This window comes from Geotrypetes seraphini, chromosome 2 (genome assembly GCF_902459505.1).
Source record: "Geotrypetes seraphini chromosome 2, aGeoSer1.1, whole genome shotgun sequence".
NCBI classification, from domain to species: Eukaryota; Metazoa; Chordata; class Amphibia; order Gymnophiona; family Dermophiidae; genus Geotrypetes; species Geotrypetes seraphini.
Window position 1 is genome coordinate 130,123,792 of NC_047085.1, and position 20,787 is coordinate 130,144,578.

Here is a 20,787-nt window from a genome sequence, read left to right on the forward strand (position 1 = left end):
TCCAAATGTTACTCGGACTATTCAGCAATAAAGAATGAAATTTATGGAGTTAAAACAAGACACTTGTCTGATAAGTGTTTCTTTTCATAGTTTGCAACATTTTCTCTGAATTCCATCAGGTTTCTCTGTCCTTAAAGGGGAAGGCTACCAAAAATTGTGAGAAATATCACTGGTAGCTTTAGTAGTAGCAGACATTGACCAAAACTTTGAATTTGGTCCTAAACCTTTTGGGCATTATCAGGGTTCTGTGCTGTATACATATTGGCCCCGAGTCTATAAAGGGCGCCTAAGTCATGCCTAAAATAAGTGGTTAATGAACCAATTAAGGGTCTTAACAAGCGATAATTGGTACTTAGGCATCCAAAGGACGTAGACGCCACTTTGTAGACGCAGCCACAATTTCATGGACGCCCATGTTTAAAACCTAATAGGCCACCCGTGTTTAAAACCCATGCCTAACTCAATAGGCGTGGGCGTGGAAAGGGCGTGGTTTGGGCAATGTTTCAATTTGCACGTCCTCTGATTCATTTACATAACACTGAATGACCTAGTGCATCCATATGATGCCTATATTGTAGGTGAATGAAAACCAGGTCTACTTTTGAGCTTAGTTTGGGCTTCAATAGATCCGAGTTCTATGGATGGAACTTAGGCACTCTTTGGTTGTTCTTAATGTAATCTTCTAAATAACAGTTCTTCAACCGCCGGTCCGCGGACCGGTGCCGGTCCGCAGGATATTTTTGCCGGTCCGTGTAGGGCCAGCAAGATTGACTCCCTTCAATTTCCTGCTGGTCCGCGCAGGGCCGGCAAGATCAACAGCTGAAGTCTGCGCTGGGCCGGAGAGATCTTGGGGAGCCTCTGACAGTGGCTTTCTCCCCTCTCTGCAGCTCTCCTTTACTTCCCAGCGCAGCGATTCACGAAAGTAGCCTCGGGGCTTTTGCTGAGTCGCGGCTGCCTCTGATGATGCAACTTCCTCTTTCCTCAGAGGTGGCGCGACCAAACAAAGGACCCGAGACTGCCTTCCTGAATCGCTGCGCTGGGAAGTAAGGAGAGCTGCTGGGAGGGGAGAAAGCCACTATTGGAGTCTGGGAAGCTGCTGGGCAAGGGGAAACAGGGACAGCTGCTACTGAAGAGGGAGAAGGAAAGATGCTGCTGGGAGGGGAGGAGGGAAAGGAATCTGGGAAGCTGCTGGGCAAGGGAAAAAAAGGGACAGTTGCTACTGGACCTGGAAGGAAGCTTGTGGGCAAGGGAAAAAAAAGGGACAGCTGCTACTGGAGAGGGAGAAGGAGAGATGCTGCTGGGAGGGGAGGAAGGGAAGAGAGTTACTGCTGGACAGGAGGAGGAGGGAAGGGAGAATAAAAAAAGGAAGGAAACAGCTGGCAGAGAGATTAGAGGAGGGGAAGGGGAGACACAGGCATGAGAAAGTAGAGAGATTGATGATAGGAAGGGGTCAGCAGAAAAATGAGCAGAGAGGGACAACGATGATAGATCTGGTGTAGGAGAGATAAAAATGAAGAGAGCAGTGAAGCTGGAATGAATCATGTAAAAAGGAGAGAGGGGGCACAAGCTGGATGGAAAGGGGAGAGGGGCATAGAAAGAAGACAGATACCATATGGAAGGGGGAGAGGACAAACAGTGGATGGAAGGGGCAGATGCTGGATTGAAGAGACAGAGAGGGCAGACGCTGGAAGGAATAGAGTGAAAAGAAGATTGAAAGCAGAAACCAGAGACGACAAAAGGTAGAAAATAATAATTTTATTTCTATTTTGTGATTAGAATAAATCAGATTTGAAATATATATCCTGCTAGAGCTGGTGTTAGACATAACTGGGGACTGCAAAACCCAGGCAGTGCTTCTTTAGTTTCCAGCTGGCTTAGGGCGCTCTCTGACCAGGGGGCAGTGGCCCTACTTGCACTCCCCTAAAACTATTCCTGTCATGTGTGACTGCAGAATTCTGTTAGCATGATATTTCTGTGTAGCATTCTGTAATAATTTGGCTTGTTCAGTTTTCTTGATAGTAGAGGGGATATATGTGAAGGGGAGGGGAGACAGGGGTTTTGTTGATCCTTGCTCTGAATTATTTGCATTTATAAAATGACAATTGTACAGAATATTGTTTCTTTTTATACTTTAATAAAATACATTCAATATAAAATCATAACTGAGGCTTGTGTGGATGGGATCAGATGATTTGTGTGGACCAAGCTCGCGGAGATGGGGCGGAAACGGGGTTTTTTAATTTTAGTCCTAGTAGTTTGCCGGTCCACAAAATAATTATTTTTTTCTGCCGGTTCACGGGTGTAAAAAGGTTGAAGAACACTGTTCTAAATAGCTCTCTGGGATTTGTTTTTACTTTATTAAGCTCATAATACATTTAATAAACCACCACATAAACGGGGCACATCAAAACATATATATTGTATGCACAACCTTCTATTTTTGTGGACAAACACCAATGCTATTTGCTAATTAGAGGAAAAGATCAATTAACTGAAGCACAGCACAAGAAAAACATAGTTTTAGTTTTCTTGCTAAAAAGACACCCTTTTTTCTGACAAAACAGTGCTCCATTCAGCTCATTCTTGAAAGCGAAGAAAGCACATGACAAAAATATATCGTTTTTATACATAACTTCATTTGCAAAAGATTAAAAACAGATACAAACTTTAGCATGGCTTCTGCGTCATTTCAAATGGAGGTTTGCAGCTGCACAATGGTGACTTCATTGTGAGATCATCAAGGTGCACCTGCAAGGTAGAATGCCACAATTATGCTAGGGAGCTGGTTGGGATTTGAACCCATTACCTTGGGAAGATGAGCACAGGGCTTTTACTTAATTGAGCTATAGTAGTTTCCAGGCAGATATCTCTGACTGCCCTGTGATATGATAGCTTAGGGATCTGCTATGCTATCATATCACAGGGCAGTCAGAGACACATGCCTAGAAGCTGCTATAGCTCAATTAAGTAAAAGCCCTGTGCTTATCTTCCAGATTTCATGGGTTTGAATCCCAACCAACTCCCCAGCATGTATTTTAATTGTGGCCTTACAGGTGCACCTTGATTATCTCACAATGAGGTCACCATTGTGCAGCTACAAACCTCCATTTGCAATGAAGTAGAAGCCATGTTAAGGTCTGTATCTGGCTTTTTCTGTTTTTAACCTTTTGCAAATGAAGTTATATATGCAATCTATATATTTTTGTTGTGTGCTTTATTTGCTGAATCCACCTGTTTCAAGAATGACCTCATTGGAGAAATCTTTAGTGAGAAAAAAAACTAGCTTTTTAGCAAGAAACAAAGCTGTTTTTTCATGTGCTGTGGTTCAGTTAATGGATCTTTTCCTCTAATTAGCAAATCCCATTACTGTATGCCAAAGAGAAGGGGCAAGGTGGCGGTCTCAGCACGACAACCGGAACCTGTCCTAATGCGGCAAGGAATTCTCACGGGCTTCCTCTTCTCCTTGCCTCGAGGCGCTCCCGCTGAGCTGGACATGAAGGAGGCATCGGCTTTGGGAAGTGAGATCTCACTTAGTCCCACGGGACCAGGGCCTCCCTTGCAGCCGAGAGAGGGGAGTGCTAGCAGCGACAGCGGCGGCAGTATCAACACCGCCTGTGGAGCTTTCAGGCTGGCTGGCCCCCAAGAAAACTCCAGCCAGAGGATCTTTATCGAGGGAGGAAATAGCAATTTCGGTGCAGAGAGGGGTAATGCCATCTATTCAGCTCCTTGTTAGACCCGCCGAGATTACTCTGGACTCGATTTGGACTGCATTGGACTCCCTGTACCAGGTATGCCTGGGAACCTTCCCTCTTGTTCAAGAACAAATTTTAAAGGTGAAAAAGTGTGAAGAGGAATGAAGACCCAAGGGGAGAAATTCAGTGGTTTAGAGACATTAGTGCAAGGACTTCAAACAACTTGTGGAACTGTTGTTCAGGATAAGTTAGTTCTATTGAGAAAGATGGAAAATTTTGAAAACTATACGAAACAACTGAATTCAAGATTGCTGAACTTTCCTAAAGTGATTACTATGTTACCTAAAAAAATATTTTACAAATTTTTGAAGGACGTTCTCCAGTACCCTAAAGAAGGTCTTCCTCCTCTACATAAGATATATTTCTTGCCAGTTTCTCCTAAAAAACCTCCCACCTCTGAACCAGGAGATTCGCTTTCTGTGATTTCTTTTACTCCATTAGATATTTCTAATATATTGGAAAGTTCTCAGGAGGAAGTTGTATTACGTTCAACCTTATTGGTAACATTTGTATTCCAACAGGATAAGGAAGCACTTCGCCTTTTTTTTAGGCATAAAGAAGTCTTCTTTCTGAATGGAAAGATCTCAATTTTTCCAGATGTTTCAAGATCTACACAAACAAGAAGGAAGAGATTCCTGGAGATGAAAGAAAATGTGAAATCATTGGAGGCAAAATTTCAATTACGTTTTCCGTGTAAATGTATGATTTATTTGGATCAAAATACTTATGTTTTTTATGAACCCTCCCAATTACAATTTTTCCTTGAAGGAAAGGGAGTATCAATGTAGGGGATCGAGTAATTATATTGAGCTAGTCCATTTAAATGAATGGGGAGGAGCCACTATTAATAATTTTTAAAATTATTATTTTAATTTTGCTTTAATATCACTCCCTCTGATATGTGTGATAAGGGCATGGATCCGATCTGCGAGCGATCCGAGTCTGGGGAGCTGATTCACGAATCGCCCTCATGCAAATGAGGGCGATCAGAATCACACCTCCAACTGACTGCACAGATTGCTCTCAAGTGATCCCGACGCATGTGGAGACCATTTGTAGATGGCCTGCGCATGCGCTGGCCCTTCGTGGTAGGCAAAGCTACAAAAAGAAAACTTTTCTTGTTTTTTACTTTTTTGCGAGCCCGTGGTTTTAACCCTCTTTAAATCCACGGGTTAAAACCACGGGCTCACGCTGAGGGGAAGGCAAGGAGAGTCGGGGCAGAAGAAGGGCGGCGAGTTGGGGCAGGAGACTCGGGGCAGAAGCAGAGTAGCGACTGTGGTTGAGAGCAGGAAAGTTGGGGCAGAGAGCATCAGGGCAGAGAACAGGAGACACGGGGAAGAAGCAGGGCAGAGATTGGGGCAGAGAGCAGAGAAGCAGGATTGGAACAGAGAGCAGAGAAGCAGGGCAGAGAGCAAAGCGGCAGAAGGCAGGTCAGTCGGAAAGGACCTGGTCCTCAGCAGTTGCTTATTTTTGGATTGGTCAACCCAGTTGGTGTCCCTCATTTTTTTTAGTGAATTGCTGCTTGCATACATTTGAATGCCGTTCCCCATCATTTGCATACGTGGATCGGAGGATGATCGAGACAGAGGTTAGTGAATCGGGTCGGAATGAAATTGGATTGCAAAAGGATCGCTAAGTGGTCGGGACTTGATTGGTGGGCTTCCCTTAGGGAAGTTCTGGTAGTTCCACTGACTGACCATTTCAATGAGTCTCTAGTTTCGGGAGTGGTACTAGAAGATTAGAGAAGGGCGGATGTGGTCCCTCCACAAAAGTGGAAGGAAGAAGTAGGGAATTACAGGCCGGTAAGCTGACTTCTGAGGTAAGCAAATTAATGGAAACGCTTCTAAAACAGATGGGAATTCTCAAAGTAGATCAATGTCTCTTTGCCTTGCACAGCCCATGCCTTGCCTGACCAGATAGGCAATCTCAGTATAAGCTGTTACCAGTGGCGTACCTGGGGGGGGGGGCGGTCCACCCCAGGAGCACGGGCCCAAGGGGGTGCACAGCTGGCCTGCCACCGGGGAAAGGCTGCTATTGCAATCATCTGAAATAAGCCGGCGCCAGTTCTCTCTCCCTCCGAATTCGCCCTGCTTCTTTTCCTGCGGGCCGACCAACTATAGCTGTCCGACGTCAATTCTGACATCGGAGAGGACGTTCTGGGCCAGCCAATCGCTGCCTGGCTGGCCCGGAACGTCCTCTCTGACGTTAGAATTGACGTCGGACAGCCAGAGTTGGTTGGCCCGCGGGAAACGAAGCAGGGCGATTTGGGCGCTGGCCTGTTTCCGATGGCCAGTGGCAGCCTTTCCCCGGCGGTGGTGGCAGCATGGTGCTGGTGGCGGCGGTGGCATGGGTGAGGGCAGGGAGAAAGAAAGAAAGGGGGGGAAGACAGGGAGCCAGAAAGAAAGAAAGGGGGGGGGGGGACAGGGAGCCAGAAAGAAAGAAAGGGGGCAGAGTGAAACAAAGAAAGAAATTTGGCACGAAGAGAGAGAGAGAAAGACAGACATACAGAAAGAAAGGGGGCATGGAGAGAGAAAGAAGGGGGCAGGGTGAAAGAAAGAAATGGAGCACGGAGAGAGAGAGAGAAAGACAGACATACAGAAAGAAAGGGGGCATGGAGAGAGAGAGAGAAAGAAAGAAGGGGACAATTGAGGTAGGTAGGGGGATAAGAAAAATGAGATTCTAGACACTTGGGGGTGGGGCGCCAGAGAAATGGGGAAGGGCCTTGAGCTACCCCTGGGAGATTAGTATGTGGCTGAAGGTTCACAAATACCCTTGGGCCAACTTAGTTGGCATACAAGTATGTTTCAAACTTTTGAGACTAGATCAAAATTGCTCCCAAATATTTTCCTTTTGTTGGGGGAGAGATCTTTATTGATGTTGAGGTAAATGTTATTACCACTTTGGTATGATTGGGAGTCATCCATCCTATCTATTTTAGACACAATTGCTTCAATAAAGACATACCCCATTTTACTAAGTTGCGCTAAGCATTTTAGCGCGCGCTAACTGCTAACGTGTCCATAGACTAACATGCACGTGTTATCATTTAGTGCGGGCTAAAAAGTATAGCGCACCTTAGTAAAAGGAGCCCATAGATATCTGGTGTCAGAATTAGCTCCTTGATTTAGTAAGAATCTGTTTATTGCTAAGCGAGTAGTAAAAAGAGCAGAAGAGTCAACTTTCAACTAATATGGAATCTTGTTTTTAATCACTGTATGCAAAGGAATAAAAATTGATATATTAGGTTTAAAATTCAGGAATCATTAAACCATCCCTCATAGGACTAGTTGGCCTGTGTAAGCAAGTGGAAAAAAAAAAGGAATCACTCCAGTAATTACACAGGTATAGATACAGTATATATTCTATGCATATAAGAATAAATTTTCTATCAATAAAATATATTATTCTTAAAGAGAGGAATATATTTTATACAGAGATAATAATTTGGTGAAAGCCCTGCCTTTTATAGCTTTGCTCTGTGCAATATTAAAAAAGGAAACTTAGAGCATTTGAGGAGTTAGAACTTTATTTATTATTATTTTTTTTACAGAGCAGATTTATTTATAGAATCAGGCAGGTAGAGAAGTAGATGAAGTTACAAATACTGGAGTCTTACACAAGGGAAAATGTGCCACAAGATAAAATATTGCTAGAGAAGCAGAATGATTAATTTAGCTTGGTTTAAAAGTTACTCATGATGATGCAGGCCCTTGTTGGTTGCAAAATTCTTTAGGAGCACATGGCATGTTGATTGTCCATTGGAGAGAGCACAGCACGTGTTTCCAGTGGTGGTCCAAAGAGAAAGAGCATGGTGAATTTTCCTCTTTTTATGGATAATGGTGCATTGAAGTCTGATCCAATTACTGAGGCAGGAACCCAAAAGCAGTGTGCAATCCCCGAAGCTGGCATTGGCCTAGATTCACTAACTAACCTTCCGATCCGTGTGCGATTGGAAGCAGGCTGACCGATTCACCAACCATCTTCATGCAAATGGGAGTGATCGGAGGCACGCCCTCAACCGACTGCACGGATTGGATTGAGTCGGGGAGAGCCCTGACAGTAGTGACTGGAGAAGCACGGCTTTTTTTTTTTTTCATTTTTTTAATGGGCCACAAAATATCAGGCCTATAAAAAAAAAAAGAAAAAAAAGCCTCCCCCTACTCGACAAAGCGCCCCCGTAATTAAAATGTAATGATTTATAGTTACAAAGTTTGCCGAGGTTGCATGTCGAGGCGTTTAACAAATTGAAAGTGAAAAATGTGTCCTCTATTTAGTACAGGGATGTCAATGTCCCTCCTTGAGGGCCACAATCCAGTCGGGATTTCCCTAATGAATATGCATGAGATCTATTAGGACAGTGGTTCCCAACCCTGTTCTGGAGGACCACCGAGCCAGTCGGGTTTTCAGGATAGCCCTAACGAATATGCATGAGAGAGATCTGCATAGAACGGAGGTGCCAGGCATGCAAATCTGCTCCATGCATATTCATTAGGGCTATCCTGAAAACCCAACTGGCTTGGTGGTCCTCCAGGACAGGGTTGGGAACCACTGTCCTAATAGATCTCATGCATATTCATTAGGGAAATCCTGACTGGATTGTGGCCCTCAAGGAGGGACTTTGACATCCCTGTACTAACTAGAGGACACATTTTTCACTTTCAATTTGTTAAACGCCTCGACATGCAACCTCGGCAAACTTTGTAACTATAAATCATTACATTTTAATTACGATCCGCTATTACTTGCATTTTTTTTTTAATGTTCTCTTCATCAAAAACCACATCCGTACTAGCATGAAAAAGGCGGTATATAAATCTATATATATAAAATCGGAGGTATGTATGTGTGTATGTATGTATGTGCCGCGATCACGCAAAAACGGCTTGACCGATTTGAACGAAACTTGGTATGCAGATCCCTCACTACCTGGGATGATATGTTCTGGGGGTCTCGCGGCCCACCTGCACAAGTGGGCGGAGCTACAAACAGAAAATCAGATTTCACCCATTCATGTCAATGGAAAAAATGTAAAAAGCTGCCAACGCAAAACCGGCTTGCCCGATTTGAACAAAACTTGGTATGCTGATCCCTCACTACCTGGGGTGATATGTTCTGGGGGTCTAGCGGCCCACCTGCACATGTGGGCGGAGCTACAAACAGAAAATCAGATTTCACCCATTCATGTCAATGGAAAAAATGTAAAAAGCTGCCAACGCAAAAACGGCTTGCCCGATTTGAACGAAACTTGGTATGCAGATCCCTCACTACCTGGGGTGATATGTTCTGGGGGTCTCGCGGCCCTCCTGCACAAGTGGGTGGAGCTACAAACAGACAATCAGATTTCACCCATTCATGTCAATGGCAAAAATGTAAAAAGCTGCCATTCTCACAGTAATTCCAACTACCTGGGGTGATATGTTCTGGGGGTCTCTCGGCCCACCTGCACACGTGGGCGGAGCTACAAACAGAACATCATATTTCACCCATTCATGTCAATGGAAAAAAAGTAAAAAGCTGCCATTCTCACAGTACTTCAAAAACGGCTTGACCAATTTGAACGCAACTTGGTATGCAGATCCCTCACTACCTGGGGTGATATGGTCTGTGGGTCTCGCGGCCCACCTGCACACGTGGCCGCAGCTACAAACAAAAAATCTGATTTCACCCATTCATGTCAATGGCAAAAATGTAAAAAGCTGCCATTCTCACAGTAATTCCAACTACCTGGGGTGATATGTTCTGGGGGTCTCTCGGCCCACCTGTACATGTGGGCGGAGCTACAAACAGAACATCAGATTTCTCCCATTCATGTCAATGGAAAAAAAGTAAAAAGCTGCCATTCTCACAGTACTTCAAAAACGGCTTGACCAATTTGAACGCAACTTGGTATGCAGATCCCTCACTACCTGGGGTGATATGGTCTGTTGGTCTCGCGGCCCACCTGCACACGTGGCCAGAGCTACAAACAGAACATCAGATTTCACCCATTCATGTCAATGGAAAAAAAGTAAAAAGCTGCCATTCTCACAGTACTTCAAAAACGGCTTGACCGATTTGAATGAAACTTGGTATGCAGATCCCTCACTACCTGGGGTGATATGTTCTGGGGGTCTCTTCACCCAAGAATTTATATGTTCTTGCTCCTGGAGGTGAAACTAAAAATGTTGTTTATAATCAAGTTTTGTGTTTGTTGTATTGTATTCATTTTGTCAAATATTTCACATTATAATTTGAATATTGTACTTTTTATAAAGCTGTAAAAAAATAATTTCATTCACCACTATAAAGTATCTTTATTTGAATCCATTTACAGTGTTATTGCTATAATTAAATACCCGTGCAACGCCAGGGCATCAGCTAGTATAGTATATAATATAAGATCTAGGGATCTTACAAGCGAAGCCAATTGTGCACACTGCACAGAACACCTCAAAGATCGCGCCGGCACAGGAGGAAGAGGACGCAGTGGAAGTGGGCGGGGCCGCTCGAAGCAACGTCGTTGCCGTCTCTGACGGCCCACAGAGAGTGCCTGGGAACGTCGACACGTGACAGGGAGCGGTGCAGGACGGGATAGTCTGTGGCTGTGGCGGCTGGGTGTTGCTCAAGCACCGATGGCGCTGTTGCGAGGTCGCTGAGCAGCGGCATCACTCCGGGGGCCGCTTTACGGAAGGTGTCCGGAGCGAGGACTGAGACACGCGCACGGGTGCGAGAAGACCCGGCGGCATGGCGCGATGCCTGCAGTCGGTGCAAGAGTTTCTGCAGGACGCCTTCGTGCCCTTGGTGGCTGTGCTGTGCAGCGACGAGGCGGAGAAGCTTGCCCGCAAGAACCACCTCAGCTTCGCTGAGCTGATGAGGCCTTTCTGCCGGCTCAACTCGGAAGGTGCGTGTGGAAAGGGAGCATAGGGGCACGGGCGGGCGCGGCTCTTGCTCTACCCCCATCGCACACCAAATATGCTGCGGCTCGGGGCTTGTTCCCTATATCATTTTTCCATCTCCCCTTCTTTTTCCTTTCCTCTTCGTTTCCTCCTGCCAAACAGTGTCATGAAATTTCATCCGCCCTTACGAAATCGGCGGCCCTGCCGTGGGAATCTCCTGTGAGCAGGGTCAAAAGCTGCTGTTGTTTTGAGTGCTTATTTCGGTCCTGGGCGCTGCCCCCCTCGCGGAGAAGTGCAGGCCTTGCCCCTTCCCCATCTCCCATTTCACCCCCCTCTTGTTTACACCTGAGTGCTCCCTGGGTAGTTGTGGTCCACTTCAGATTGAAAAAAAAAAAAACAACTTAGTAGTAAATCGGGAAGTAGAGGGAGCTCTGGAAAGAAGTCGCACTGTTAGCTTAGACAAGCAGGAATTAATTTGACAGTTAAACGTGACTTCACAATACTAGGACAGCACAAGTCAGGTTGAACTTTGTTACAGTGAACAGTAGTTGAGAGGATAAATAGTGTGCCTCTCTAGGAAACAACCAGTACATCTGACAGACCGAGTGTGGGACATTGATATGGGGTAGAAGTGCACAACCTCTGTTCTCAAAGGCTGCAACCCAGTGGTGTGTGTGGTTTTGTTTTTTTTTTTTTAAGGATTTTGCTAACAAATATATATGACATCTATTTGCAATCATTGTCTCTCCCCTGTCTGAAATAAATCTCATGCATGCTCTTTGTGGAAATCTTGAAAACCAACTGGGTTGCAACTGTTGAGCAGGGCGTGCACAAGGCATTGACCAGGTAAGACACTTTTTCAGGGTGTCAAGCCTCAAGGATGTTGAAAGCTTGTCTCTCGCCTACTCTTCCTGCTAGTGGCAGCATGTCCCATATTCATTACATTACATTACTGATTTCTATTCCGCCTCAACCTTGCAGTTCTGGGCGGATTACAAAAGAGACAACTGGACATTTCCAGGATAATTACAGAGAGAATTCTGGTTATTTCCAGGAGAAGTTACAAGAATTTCAAGAGCTACAAGATGCTGTACAAATAGGAAATAGTGCAGATCCAGTATATATACCGTTAGAGAAGCAGTTGACATGCTTGAGGCTAAAGAGAAGGGGAGTTGCGTTGAGGGGGGTCCAGTTGGGGTTAAGCCATCTGTATAAATTTTTTGAATTGGTGGGTTTTGATTTCTTTGCGAAAATATTTGTAGTCGTTTGTTGTTATCAGCAGGTTGGAGATAGTGTGGTCCAGTTTCGCTGCATGCGTTGCCAGCAGACTGTCAAATATCTTCTTGCGCTGGGTGCCTTTGAGTCCGTCCTTGGGTCTGGCACCTCCTTCATCTAGTCTGCCCTTTAAAAGTGGTTTTCCCCCTCCTAAGTACTTGCAGTGTTTCACCTAACACTACCCACACCAGTCTTTGTGTCTTCCATAAGCCATGCGCCATCCTCTTTGATGTAACTTCTTTCTTCTGGTGCTAGTAAGGCAAAAACCACCTTTTGAAGGTAGATTTGGGGGATTGAGTGGCCTGGGAGAAAGAAGGGGGTGTGATGATTGGAGAGGGGGAGGAGGACACTGAACCAATTTTAGTACCGCAGTTTGTGAAATGTAAGAGCTGTAGGTAATGTCAGGGTTTTCTGCAGCTGTCAGTATTTCTGTTTATACACAAGTAGGGTTTGCGTAAAAACCTAAAGTTGGAAACTGTGCAAATTGAAGCTTTTCCCATGAATTTGATCACTTGGGAACTGAAAATAATTTAAAAAACATTTTTAAAGCCCATCCTGGGATCCCTTAAAGCCACTGATGACTTAAAGCTCCATTTTTCTTAAAATTTGCAATTATTTTTGCTTAATGGAGCAAATTTCTTGGCATTGTAGTTATAACTTTTGATTTCACACTTAGCAATGATACACTGATAAAAAGATATTTTATGCAAAAAAATCTAGCAGTGTTTTATTAAAGACTCATTTTACGAAGCCGCATTAGGCTTTTTTATCACTGTTTCAGCGCTCGGTAGCTCCGATGCTCATAGAATTCCTAATTGCTAAACATGTACACTTTGGTTTAGTCATCTACCAATGGTGTTCAAATACTCAAGTATTCAATGCTGTTTAACTCTTTGCAAGAAGGCTTCAGTGAGACTCTTAACATTAGATCTTCTAAGACTCCAATCTAATAATATTTAAAATAACTTTGAAAAAAAAAGCTTTTATGTTTCTTAGCCTAATTATCTCCTCCCCCCCTTTACTAAGCTGCAGTAGAGGTTTCTACCGTGGCTTGGAGCACTAAATGCTCCGACACTTATACAATTAAGCACATAAGCAATGCCTCTGCCGGGTCAGACCTGAGGTCCATCGTGCCCAGCAGTCCGCTCACGCGGCGGCCCAACAGGTCCAGAACCTGCGTAATAATCCTCTATCTATACCCCTCTATCCCCTTTTCCAACAGGAAATTGTCCAATCCTTTCTTAAATCCCAGTACCGTACTCTGCCCTATTACATCCTCTGGAAGCGCATTCCAGGTGTCCACCACCCGCTGAGTAAAGAAAAACTTCCTAGCATTTGTTTTGAATCTATCCCCTTCCAATTTTTCTGAGTGCCCTCTTGTTCTTTTATGTTTTGAAAGTTTGAAGAATCTGTCTCTCTCCACTTTCTCTATGCCCTTCATGATCTTGTAGGTCTCTATCATGTCTCCTCTGAGTCTCCGCTTTTCCAGGGAGAAGAGCTCCAGCTTCTCCAATCTTTCAGTGTATGAAAGGTTTTCCATGCCCTTAATCATTCGTGTCGCTCTCCTCTGGACCCTCTCAAGTATTGCCATATCCTTCTTAAGGTGCGGTGACCAATACTGAACACAGTACTCCAGGTGCGGGCGCACCATTGCCCGATACAACGGCAGGATGACTTCTTTTGTTCTGGTCGTAATACCATTTCTATGAGTTTAGAAGCAATGTCGCAGTATTTAGCACTTCGGGCCGCGGTAAAAACCTCTACCACAGCTTAGTAAAAGTGGGCCTATATTCCTTATAAGACCATGATTGATGAAACAAGCAAAGCATATCTTGCTCACCCTCACATCAGCACTCAAGGTAATAAGACACAAGAGCGATTTAAGGCTATATCTACTTTCCCCATCAGAAATACAAAGGCATTAAACTCAGAGACATTTTCTCTGTGCCCACTGTCTTTAACAGTACTGTATGTAATCTAGTACTACTTATGGGTATGGAAAAAGCTTTAAAGCTGATTACAGGGCCATTGCACAAACTGACTTGGTGCCCACTGCCCTCTGAGCTTGATGCTGAGTGAGGCCTTGTTGTAAGGATCTATCTTCAGCATCTATCTGAAGAAGACATTGAATGGCTGGTTGAGTGTTTGGAACCCCATTGTTGGATGACTACACTAAAGTGTATGTGTTTAGTTATTAACAAAGTATGTTAAATTTCTGTTATTTTTCACAGTAAAGTGCACATATTTAAGGTTCATTTAATAAAACACTGCTAGAATTTTTGCATAAAATATCTTTTTATCAAAGTATCATTGAATGTGAAAACATAAAAGTTATAACTATAATACCAAGAAATTTGCTCCATTAAGCAAAAATAATAGCACATTTTAAGAAAAATGGTTTTGAGGGACTCCAGAATGGGCTTTAAAAATTTTTCAAAAATTATTTTCTGATCAAATACAATCAATTAATGGGAAAAACTTTAATTCTGCAGTTTTCAAACTGGACAATCCTATATACAGTATTGTGCATGATTATTGTGACAAATGGCAGGGGTTTACTTTTTGAGATTAAATTCTACACAAACTGGAACACCTAATAAGGCAGAAGACCACTTATTTTCACAATGCTACCCCTATCCATTGCTATTCTGATTTCTCTTCAAACACCTGAATGCTGTCTGAATTCTTAGCTCAGTGTCTCTCAAACTTTTTTTTTAGCTCTGGCACACTAAACGGAACAAATGTTTTTCATGGCACATTATAACTGAAATCATAAAATTGCAAAACCAACAAAAAATTAAATTTGAGAGTTATTTATTTAAAGTTTTTAAGCTATGTTTCTGTAATTGTAACAATGGTGAAACTAAAGTAGGTAGAATAGATTTGCTAATCAATATGATGGATGTGCTTGTTTTTGAGTGCAAATTAACTCAAAATGTGGCTCAATAATTGATAAGCAAACACATATTTCATCATCTACCTTCTGCAGTCATTCTCTTAGTGAGTTTGACTGATGTGATGATGCCTGTATTCATACATTGTTATTGCATAAATGAGAGCAAGAATCAACACAAGAAAAGGTAACAGGAGGATTGCAGCTGCAGAGCAAGGTGAGAATGGTCTAGACCAGTGTTCTTCAACCTTTTGACACCTATGGATCGGTGGAAATAAAATAATTATTTTGTGGACTGGCACCGGTCCGCAGACTGGCAGTTGAAGAACACTGAGCTAAGTTGTGCCCATCTCCACTCAATCTCCACCCCAGACCCCGCCTCCATAATAGTACTAATTGTAATACCATTTTTTCCATCCATTTTTCATATGTACACACATACAATATAATCATACTAACAACACATAATGGTTAACCACAAAATTAAAATACACAAAGCACGTTGTTTGCTTTTCAACATTCATTCCTACCAGAAAACAGATAACCCCATGCAAATGCAGGACCAAAAACTAAAAGTACTAATATTCACAAACAAACCCTAAGATGCAAGACTCTGCAAGCAGTACAACCCCCAGAGAAAACCAAACAAATGCATTTCTTTCTTGACAGACAATTAGGGCAGATGCAAAATCACTCCCTCCATGTGCCTTGCCTTCTGGCCTGCCCCCCCTGGTGTTAGCTTCAGGCCAGATCAACGCAGGGTCTTCGGGCCGGCTCCCTGAGTGCTGCATTGCACATAGCTGTGGGAAGTGGCTCCTTGCGTGCGTCCTGCGCCTCATCTGGAAGCCTTCCCTCTGATGTTGAGACGTCAGAGAGAATGCTTCCAGGTCAGGCGCAGGCCATGGGTAGGAGCGTTTTCCCACAGCTTTGTGCACTGCAGCACTCAGGGAGCTGACCCGAAGTTGCAGCATTGATTGTACCAAGGACTGGCGACTACAGAACAATGTCTTGGACCCGATGGAGGTGCTGGCCCTGTGGACCGGCAGAAAATTTCTGTGGCCGGCACCAGTCCACAGACCGGCGGTTGAAGAACACTGGTCTAGACCAGTGTTTTTCAACCTTTTTTGGGCAAAGGCACACTTGTTTCATGAAAAAAATCACGAGGCACACCACCATTAGAAAATGTTAAAAAATTTAACTCTCTGCCTATATTGACTATATATAAAGTAATTCTCTTGAATAGGAATCAAATAAACACAAAGAAAGTATTTTATAATTACTTTATTACGAAATAAAAATTACAAAAATTATAAAATACTTTATTCAGTGCGAAACCTGGGCCTGTTTGGCTGAACACAAAGCTGATATTCTGGCTGGAATCGAAGAAAGACACACACGTAGCTCTTCGTCAACAGCTCTCAGTCTCTCTCTGTATTTGGTTTTTATAGCATACAAAAATAGACAAATATACCCTCCATCCTTTTTATTAAACCACAATAGCAGTTTTTAGCGCAGGGAGCTGCGCTGAATGTCCAGCGCTGCTCTTGACGCTCATAGGCTCCCTGCGCTAAAAACCACTATTGTGGTTTAGTAAAAGGGGACCATATTGTAAAATATAGACAGCAGATATAAATTCAGAACTGTGCATAGTAAGTGAAGGGAAGTTTTCATCTCTGGGAATTTACCCAGTTAACTATTAAGTTATTTGGGCAAATTCCTTTGAAAACTGTGGTAATACTGCCTCCACTTTGCTAAATTTAAAATAAAATCATTTTTCCTACCTTGTCTGGTGATTTCTGGTTGCACTTTCTTCTTCTGACTGTGCTTCCAATCTTTCTTCCCTTCTATCAGCCTGTATGCTTTCTCTCCTCCACACCTCATTCCCTCCCCCAACTTTTTCTTCCTCTCTCCCTGACCTTTCTTTCTTTTTTTCTGTTTCTCTTCTTTCCTTCCGTTTCCCTGCCTGCCCCCTTTCTTTCTTTCTCCCTGCCGTTCCCCAAGCCACTGCCACTGCCGCTGCCATCGGAGAACAGGACCCACCAATGGATAACAGGCCCCAAAGCCGACGCCGACGCATGCTCTCCCTGACGTCAATTCTGCAATCGGAGAGGAAGTTCCGCCCAGCCAGGCAGCGATTGGCTGGCCCGAACTTCCTCTCCAACTGCAGAATTGACGTCGGGGAGAGGAAGACTGTTCGGCTCGATAGATTAGATCGCCAAGACAAAGTGAGTCCTGGGTGATCGACTCACTTTGCCTTGGCGAGCTACTGGCGCCCCTGCCTCGGGCCCCCTGTCAGCTCCGGGCCCGGCGGCCCTGCGGCACACCAGGCAACATCTCGCGGCACACTAGTGTGCCGCGGAACAGTGGTTGAAAAACACTGGTCTAGACTCTAGCAGCAGACTTGACAGCAAGCATAGGAAGAGAGGAATGAAAGAAACCCACTAGCTTTTGCAGCCCAAAAACTAAGGGCTCATTTTACAAAGATGCGGTAGAGAAGTTTCTACTGCGGGTCAGTAACTCATGAATTTTTGGAACGCCATATATTATTGCATGATTCTCAGTCAGGTTTTTGTACTCATTACAGTGCAGAAACAGTACTTGCTGCTATCTTGGATTTTCTTCATAATCTACTTAGCAGGGGCTCCATTGCCCTTATTATGCAGTTTGATCTAAGTAGCACATTTGACCTAGTTGATCACACTAAGCTACTGGAATATGTAGATACACTTGGGATTTGGAATAAGGTTCATTGTAGTTTCAGGGATTCTTATCCTCTCGTACTTATAAAGTAAGGCTGAATAATGGTTGTTTGAGTGGCAAAACCCTGCATGACCCAAGGCTCACCACTTTCCCCTCTGTTGTTCAATGTTTACCTTTCATCTCTGGGTACCGAATTAGGTAATCATGGTATAAAGTTATTTAGTTATGCAGATGATATTACCATCATACCATGTTCTTCTTCTGTTGCTAACATTAAACACGTGGTTGAGGAAGTTTTTGATTTAATTGAGGGACGGATGTCAGAATTTAGACTTAAGCTTAATTCTGAAAAAACAAATTTCTATTTTGCTTCATCTCGTCAAAATAACTTTGAGACCTCTATTGTGTTAAAGACGGTTCAATATCCGATTCATCCAACCGTTAAGATTTGGGGCGTTACTGTTGATCAAAACCTAATCAAGTATTTGGTAGTTTGTAAAGGTTTTCATACTCTGGAAACTGTGCACTCTTATGGACTATTTCAATTTTTCAGTCTTCAAATTGCTGGTAAAATCTTTGGTATTGAGCCATTTGGACTATTGCAATATAGTCTACTTGGCAGGAACTAAGAAAAACCTTTCAAGATTGAAAATTATTCAAAACACTGCAGTAAGACTTGTTTATGGCTTGAAAAAGTATGATCACGTATCTCATTTCTATCGAGAATTACACTGGCTGCCAGTGGAAGGGCGAGTTATTTTTAAGCTGAGCTGTAGGTATGCATCGAACCTAAAGGCATTTTACAGTATATAAATAAAGGGTTATGTTATGTATTACAAAGTTTAGCTGGTAATAGAAATTCTGTGAGTGTCGGAGCATTTACCTTGTCGCTCTATGTTAGAAACCTGTACCGGAGCTTTGCAAAAGCCAGTGTAAATGAAGATGAATATATTGTGTGTGTGTGTATGTGGTGAGGTGGAATTCTATGCAAGTTCTACATTGTACAGTTTTGCAGAATTTTCAAAGAAATATCCCATTTAGATGTTTATGGGACACAAGTTGTACCACTGAAGTTCCTTGTAAAATCTTCACACTTTGCTGTTTAAAACAAATTCAAGCATTAAATGACATTTTCACTAATCTCATATAAAAATGTGGATTATATTCTGTAGAACAATTACAGAAATAATGAAATAAAAGAAAAAAAAGAGGTATGAAAATGTATGCCATCAATTCTTGATGGAAGCCCTTTTTGCAGCAGTAGGATAGATGTTTCTTAGCAAAATAGCTCAGGTGCTTTCAAGTTGACTGGAAAACATTTCACTGTAGTTCTCAAGCCTTGTCATAGATTTTCTATTAGATTTAGGTCTAGCCTTTGGGTCACTCAAGGACATTAACTTTCTTCTTGCTGAACCACTGCATTATTGATTTTGTTTAGCGCTTGGGATCATTTTCCTGCTGTCAGATGAATATCCTCCCTGGTCTCAGATCTGTGGCAGAGTGCAACAGGTTTTCTTCCGGAACCTGCCTTGAATCAATCTGTCCCTCAATCTTCACAAATTTCTCTGTCCCCTAGTGCTGCAAAGCATTCCAATGATAATGTTGCCATCATCTTTTAAAGCATGGATGTCCAACCTCAGCCCTGCCTGGTCAGGTTTTCAGGATTTCCCAAATGTCAAAAGAATGTAGGGCTTGCCCCAGTTCTAAAACCCAGAAGTAATAAGCCAGTACCTAAGCCCAGATCCTTTAGTGTTGAAACAGCTTTATTGAGTTTTTGCAGAAACAGCAATACAATTACCGGTAGTTACAATACCAAACATAGCCCAAACCCTCTCCCCTTCCCACCCCCCCCTTCCACCATCTACTTCAGAGCTTGAAGGGATGACCCGGTACTCTCAAGCCCAACCAAAACAAGAAGGTTCGGGGATCTGTGTTTTGATAATCCCTGAACCCTACAATAATAACATGACCAAGAACCATCCCCCCAACCACAATTACCACCAGCACAGATCCTTTAATTCTGTTCCTCCCAAGCCAGAACAACCACAAGAGAATGGATTTGCTAATAGTAAGGCCTATTTATCCTTCCAAAAGAAACCTTCCATTATGCCTTGGAAAGGTTTAGAAACCCAGATTAACACAGAAAACTACAAGCCGCGGGCTAATGTGGGGGAAAGGAAAACATTGTAGCAATGAGAAAGCTGTGTCAGTGAAAACTCCAAGTCCCAGAACCCCTCAGCCAGAGAACTCTTCTCACTGGCAGGATAATTTAAGCAGCTTGGGGTTCAGAAGGAAAATGGAGAAACCTGTACTGATCATAGCAATGAGGAAGCTAAGAAGCAGTGCTGTGCCAGTTCTAAGGCCAATTTACCTGAAGAAGCTAGCTGAGCCCAGGTACCAGGTAAAACAGGAGGTAAACTATTCAGAAGCAGCAGATATAGGGGATAGTTCATTTACTTATTCTGAAAGATTGCCCAGTGCAGTGGAAGAAGTAGAATCTATGAACTATGAAGAGATATGTCCTGAGAGCCTGGAAACAGGTGAGATGATTTGGGAAACAAGTGCTTGATGAAATAGCCATGTCCCTACTGCTGTGAGTACATAAGAACATAAGAAACGCCCTCACCGGATCAGACCGAGGTCCATCTAGTCCGGTGATCCGCACACGCGGCAACCCATTTAGGTACTCCTTTTTGGAGACCCGGATTTACCGTATCTCTCAATATGATACGCAAGAAGGTGTGCATCCAACTTGCGTTTGAATCCCAGAACAGTAGTCTCCTCCACAACCTCCTCCGGGAGTGCATTCCAAGCACCCACCACACGCTGTGTGAAACAGAATTTCCTGACATTTGTCCTAAACCTGCTGCCACTCAGTTTCAGTCTATGTCCTCTTGTCCTCGTCACATCAGAATATTTCAGTAATGCTTCTTTTTGGTCTATTTTATCAAATCCTTTTAATATTTTAAAAGTCACTATCAAATCCCCTCTCAGTCTTCTCTTCTCAAGGGTAAACAGCCCCAGCTTCCTGAGTCAATCGTTGTAGGTCAAATTTTCCATTCCTTTGATAAGTTTCGTGGCTCGCCTCTGCACTCTTTCCAGCAGAGTTATATCCTTTTTAAGGTATGGAGACCAGTGTTGGACACAGTATTCTAAGTGCGGTCGGACCATTGTTCTATAAAGTGGCATTATGACCTCTTCCGTTCTACTCGTAATCCCCTTCTTAATTATGCCCAACATCCTGTTCGCTTTCTTCGCCGCTGCCGCACATTGTGCCGATGGTTTTAGGGTA

The 20,787-nt window shown here is 43.4% G+C and overlaps 1 protein-coding gene across 2 annotated transcripts in view; it reads left to right on the top strand.

The window, feature by feature from the left end:
- Positions 1-10,223: 10,223 nt before the first annotated feature.
- TRAPPC8 (trafficking protein particle complex 8) overlaps positions 10,224-20,787 on the top strand; it is a 392,175-nt gene continuing 381,611 nt past the window's right edge. Inside the window, exon 1 of one of the 2 annotated variants that reach the window (XM_033933766.1) lies at positions 10,224-10,632. In XM_033933766.1, coding sequence (XP_033789657.1) covers positions 10,476-10,632 — 157 coding nt within the window. In that variant the 5' untranslated portion in view covers positions 10,224-10,475. The remainder of the gene's footprint in view (positions 10,633-20,787) is intronic. The other variant, XM_033933767.1, reaches the window with a different exon arrangement.